This window comes from Betta splendens, chromosome 13, assembly GCF_900634795.4.
Source record: "Betta splendens chromosome 13, fBetSpl5.4, whole genome shotgun sequence".
NCBI lineage: Eukaryota > Metazoa > Chordata > Actinopteri > Anabantiformes > Osphronemidae > Betta > Betta splendens.
The window spans coordinates 778522-784773 of record NC_040893.2 but is presented as its reverse complement, the minus strand read 5'-3'; the positions used below and the strand labels follow the sequence as shown (position 1 = coordinate 784773).

The following is a 6252-nucleotide window of genomic DNA, read 5'->3' as shown; positions in this document are numbered from 1 at the left end:
CTGGCCAAGGCTTGTAGCCTTTGCTTGGCAGTTTCGAGTGCTTCAGGTATGGGCATCTGGCTGTACCTCTTAGGCATTGGTCTTTTCATTGCACCTCTCTGGGCCTCTGTCATTTGGCTCACTTCCCTCCGAGCTGCCTTGATTTTTGCCTCCAACCTTTGTTTCCATGGTGGGTATTGTTTCTCATGGCTCCCATGGTTGCTCTTATAGCCAAGCACCTCTAGGATCACTGATGCTGAAGTATATATCAGCTCATTGGTTTCTGTGATTGTTGTGGTAGGGATCGCTCTCAATGCTGCATTCACATCATCCATGAGACTTTCTGATGGTACTTCACTTAGCCGTTGTAGTGGGGTTCGGGGTTGCCTGTTCAATCTCGCCATGATCTTATCTTTCAGGTCAGTTGCTGCCTCGCTCAGCGTATCTGTGCTTATTGGGGCTTCGTACCCAATTTCCGGTTGGGGAGATGGTGAAACCTCCCCTCTGAGGTTTGCCGTAGCATTTGTGTTGTATCTTGTCAATCTCAAGTTGTGATAGCAGTTGCCGTTTGTGGATGTTGGAACACTGAGCTACTAGTTGCTTCGGCGTCAGCCTTGAATGTGGGTTTCTCCGTTCCCATTCACCGCACATTCTTTGCATGTAGCCCCTCTGACTAGGGTTACTTGAGTAGTAGCATTCCAACAGAGCCTTGTTCTCGCATCTCAGCCATTTCTTTCTTGTTCCAGTAGCCCACTTCTCGTCAAGGTGCTCTGGTTCCCCAACACCTGACGCAGACCTTGTTAGACCGGGCGACGTCTGAGCCGGTATCTCATGTGGTTCATTGTCTCTCATGATAGGAGGTAGGCGGTAGCTTGAAGGGTCTTGCCCAAGGACCCACACTGGATGCCTATTCGCCCTAACGGGGATTCGAACCGGGGTCCCCCCGCATGCCGCCTGTATATATACACACACATATATATATATATATATAGATATATATATTATATATATATATATATATATATATATATATATATATATATATATATATATATATATATATATATATTTATATCCAGCACCCTAGCACCCTGAGACTGTATGCTAGCTGCAAAGAAGGAGGCAGAGGACTAGTGAGCGTGAGAACCACTATCCAGGATGAAACATCCAAGATTCATAAGTACATCAAGGATAAGGCTCCGACAGATGACGTGATGAGTGAATGTCCCAGGCAGTGGAGAACAGAGGATGAGATGCTGGAAGAGGGACCATCATGGGAGGACAAGCCCTTACATGGGATGTACACCCCCAAGGCAAAAACGCAACCTGTCCACCAACACAGCAACATCACACATGTTTAGGATTGACTAAATAAAACATTAAATAAACCATTAATCAAGAAGAGTATTAATATTTCTTATATACTCCTCTTGTAAAAGCAAATCTGTCCATCACAATACGGCATTCAGCGTAATATATGCTGCTTGTTAAACTGCTGGACAGAACAAAAACAAAAAGTAATTTGTATATATTTTGCCAATCCTGTATCGTCGGGCGTAATCCATCAGCATCAGTTACGGTAATTACACAGCCTTTAAATATATTTTAACCAAATACAGTACCCAACCCATGTTGGTCTTAAATTAACGTTTAAGTGAACTTCTAGAGGTCAATAGGCCATGTCATTTTCACCTCAAAAAAAGCACACACACAAAGCAGTTAGTTAGTTACAGTATATACAGAAATGCACCAGCACCCTCTCCACACTGCCTCTCTCTCTCCTAATACTTTAAAATCTCCCACACAGTTAATTTTCTAGAAACAGCCAAATCAGAATTTAATAAGTAGAACATTCTAATCTTAAAAACATTTGCCCACACTGTCCTGAACACAGAGAAATCATGTAAAAGCAATGCGCTCTTACCTGTGTCCACCTTAACAATTGTTGTGTGTGACCAATGTCGGATTAAAACTCAGCTCTTTGTTGCCTGCCTTTGTGAAGCCGATTCTGTAGTATATTTAATTTCTTAAGGAAAATTCAAACAGACACAGCTTTAAAGTTCAAATAATAAATTGCAAATTTTTTACATATGATAAAACAATAATCAAACTGAAAGATAGAGGAGGCAGCGGGGGAAAACCATCTGAAAGAGTCCTTCTTGCAAAAGAGAATCTTGTGAGAGGATGAAGAGGCAGCAGCAAATGCAGACACCCGCATACAATCTGATACTAAGCCACTGTAGGCCTCTTGTTTTATACATTCACCATGGCTATTACCCTATGTTGCAATAAGGCAAGAACAGAGTCTAGCTGTTAAACATTCACTAACCGAGGTCAGGTCAACCTGGCATGAGCAAATGTTCTCTTCTCAAACTCCAGCTCACCAACAAAACAAACTCTTTAACATGAGCAGATGTTCCCTTGTTCCTGATGGTCCAGAAGTGACCACTCCAGTCTGATTTCCTGGTGGTCCAGAAGTGACTCCAGTTCTAGTTCCTGAAAGCCTGATGAAGCGGACCCCTCGAGTCCCTCCTCGTCTCCTGTTGGTCCTGAGAAGAACACGCCTGCCCTCCTCCCAGTTGGTTTGGTGATACCAGTTCCTGTCTTGCCTTTAAATCCTCGTCTGGCTGCTGCCCTGCACCTGGGGACCACCTTTCCTGTCTCCTCTGCTTTTGTGTCCATAGGTGTTCCCTCCGGGGTTCCTGGTGGCAGCACCTCAGCTGCTCAGCTTCTCCCCTCAACTACTGCGCGTACTGGGGCCTCCCCATGGCTTCCTGAATGCTGCCCTACCTCTGCTCCATTCTGACCTGCTTATCTGTCCTGCTCTACAGTCCCTAGCCTGCACATTGCTGCTGTTCTGCAGCTCGGCTCCTCTGTTGCTGCGTCTCGTGTGCCAAGCAACTTGGTTGGGGGTTGTGGTTGCCCTTCTTGTTGGTAATAATGTTTTGTATTTAGTCTAGCCACTCACCTTGTCACGTCACCAGGTTGTTGTCACCACTGTCCATCTTTGTCATGTGTTCCTGCCTGTGAAGACCTAGTGCAGTTCATTCCTTACCTTCCTGCAGTTTATTCGGTTTTGCCTAGTCCCTGTTGGTACCTCTGCCTATATTTGGATTTACTGATTTTTGACAACTGTCTCTCTGACGATTTTGTCTGACGTTTGAAACTGACACCATTAAAATCCAGTTTTATGCAAGTCCTGTCTCTTGTGTTGTGCATTTTGGCTCTGGACGTTTTAATGATGATGTACCTGTACAGTACATACAGGTAGAGGTCACGGCTGAAGAAGGGTTCCGTAATTCATCTTGATCTTCTTGTTGGCAAAAGATATTATTGTAGACATTAATGTTAATGGACCGAATGAAATTGACCTGTTATACTGTAGGTTTGGTTAAATAACTATTAAATATTATTCATTATGTGTATTCCTCCTCGTTACATATGGGCTGTTGCATTCAGCTGGTTTGCCTTTCCCTCTTCATATGTCTCTGTAAAAGGGAATACTCCGTGAGACGTTTGCAGCATGAGTTTAATTTAGTACCTACACAAGGCTTGACTTATTGTGGCTGCTCCTCCTTAGCCCAGCACAGCTGTTCTACTAAAACCTAAAAAAAAAAATAAAAGCACTACTCAGTCACCTGGAGGTTTCAGATCTTACTAGGCAGCTAACAAACATTTTAAAATAATGTCTCAACTTGGGGTGGGACTGAAAAGCATGAAATTAAAAGCTTTAAATGTGTTCTTCAAAGCAACTCTACTACTAATTACTGCAGGTGGAAAGAATACATTTAGCTCTGGGTAAAGGTGGTGAGCAGCGGGTGAATTATGCTGTTTGGATCACTCTGGTTCCCATTACTGCACGTTGTCTGTAGTCATCAAAGATCTTCAGGATGTAAACAGCTGACTCATCACATAATTGAAGTCATATTGTTTGATAAGCAGGAACCTTTTTTATTTTCTGCACTAAATAAAAAAAAATCAAGAAGCCCATCTTTCTGCAGATAAGGGACATACATTTGACACTGTCTTTGAGAACAAACAGACCTGAAACAATTATTAGAAATTTGTCAATAAAGATTTTGTCATTATCATATAAACATTTCAACTTAACAGAACACACACCTTCTCCTGGGGAAAGGTAACGTCTGGAGTTAATACTGTGCAAAATGCATGTCCAGCATAGTAATAGCATCCATGAGTAAAAAAACGCAGAACAGGAGAGGAATGGTGTGAAAACAACCAGCATCTCATGTAAAACAGTCCAACTAAAGACCCAAAGGTAGTTCAGGATTATTCCATATCTACAAAACCTGCATTTTAACAACCTAGCTATGTACACTGTACAGAGTTGAGACAGAAACATACAAAAAGCTGCATGCCCGAGTGGACCAGGCATAGTCAGTACAATACATTGATAATGTGATACACGAGGAAGATGGAGACTTAGCCTGTAGCCACCTGGATCAGGGTTTGTCTCGTGTCCACACATTATTTGGAATCAGGTAGGGCTGCAAGAAGAAGCTGGTGCTAAAAAAAGATTAAACATGGGCATGAACTCAGCGACGGTGCCTTTTAAAGACCACCAGCCATCCATGGCAGCCAGAACTGCAGGGTCCTGCAGACAGCACAAAGGTTCAACACCCGTCACAAGTACAAAAAGTTAAAGCAACTTTACTAAACTAAAGAGCTGAAGCTAAGAGCGGCTGTGGTTGCTAATGTAGTTGCAGCAGGTAAAGTTCAGATACTGTAAAGTGTATGACTGTCGGTTACTGTCCAGAGACTAGGGCTCATGTCGGACACATATTGCTTCTCCTCTGGTAAAGAACATTAGCCATCCCTTTCACAAAGCAGGCCTTCAAATACATTAGCAACTACAGAAGCTCTTGATTTCTGCTCGGGCGTTGGCACTAATCCAACATCAATGACCCCTGGACGATGTGGGCAATCAGATGGAGCTGCTGAATGGCTTAGTGGTAGTCGATGGGTGGGGGAAACATTTCTGAGAAAAAGCAAATTCACATTCCACATTAAAACAATTGAAATAACAAATCAGTGGCTTTTTTAAATGTGTCTGGACAGTATTTTCATACTTAATCACCACGTAGTTCATAGTACTGTACTGTACAGTTTGTACACCCTCGCAGCACTAAGTTTACAAACCTAAAGGTAAAACCACATGCTTTCTGGACTTGTGTGGAAGAGCAGGGAACTAATCCAGCCTTGCACTTACATGATTGTCCCTTCTCCTTTTTCCCCGACACATTTATGTTTCCACCACTTCATGGACTACTGTATCTTTATTCATGTTCTCTTTCACAGTCTTTTGACATAACACTTGACTCCCTGTTTGAAAGAGAAGGACACTTTTCACTGTTCGACTGCTGGGAGGTGGATAAGTCTGCGTCAGACGCTCTCAGATGTGAGCAGACTTAGACGGAGAGATGAGGTTTTACATTTGTGGTTTTAAAGCCATGGTTTAAGTGACTATGATTAAATTGCATCCCAAAATAACAGCTGCTTGTGTTTCTCTTTTCTATTCCCACTAGTGTTGTGTTCCTTCTGGCCTATTTTGCACCATGTAGCATTCCTATATTCATCATAACTACACCTCAGTCTGCTGTTGTGAGTCTGTGGTGATGGTGACCCCCAGACGCAGTTCGTCCATGCTGTCAAAGTCACTGCCCCGTTCCGAGTCATCCAGGCCACAGGAAGCTGACATATCTGAGGCTGACGACGCACCAACAGAGAGTCGCATATTTATCGACACAGTGTCATCGCTGTCCCCGTTTCCTGGGGTTACTCCAGTCACTGAAGTGCCAAGTTCCCCGTGAGACGCCTCCCCAAGGGGCAGCTGGTGAGGAGGAAGGTACTGGCTGGGGTGAAACTGTGGCCTTGCATTCTGCCGTGCGGTGCTGCCAGAGCTCAACAAGCTCTCCTTGGATACTGGTGGGTTGGAGGGCAGCGATTGGTACGGCTCAGCATAGTCCTCAGCCGTAGGCAGCGGTGGTGGCAACTGGTCTTGGCTCAAAAATTCTTCTTCATGGGGAAGGGGATAGTCGCTGTCAATGTCATAGCCACCCAGGTAGTAGTCTGACTCCAGTCCACGTGTGCTTCCTCCAAGGTGGGGCGCTGAGCCTGCTGCTTCTATGCCAGGACTGGCCTCGTAGCCTGGCACTTCTGCAATGTCAGACAGCCTGGTGCTTGGCATCCAGTCTGATGTGTCCCAGTGATATGCTGAACAGTAGAAGAAGAGAGTTAATGACAGGCTACCTT

General features: G+C 44.2%; 1 protein-coding gene across 12 annotated transcripts in view; it reads right to left on the bottom strand.

Moving 5' to 3' along the window:
* Window positions 1-3906: 3906 nt before the first annotated feature.
* The window catches only part of fat3a (FAT atypical cadherin 3a), a 188189-nt gene continuing 185843 nt past the window's right edge, over window positions 3907-6252 (bottom strand). For 11 of the 12 annotated variants that reach the window (XM_029171579.3, XM_041073468.2, XM_041073469.2 and 8 more), the window contains one exon: window positions 3907-6213. In XM_029171579.3, the coding sequence (XP_029027412.1) occupies window positions 5582-6213 (632 nt within the window). In that variant the 3' untranslated portion in view covers window positions 3907-5581. The remainder of the gene's footprint in view (window positions 6214-6252) is intronic. The other variant, XR_005898501.2, reaches the window with a different exon arrangement.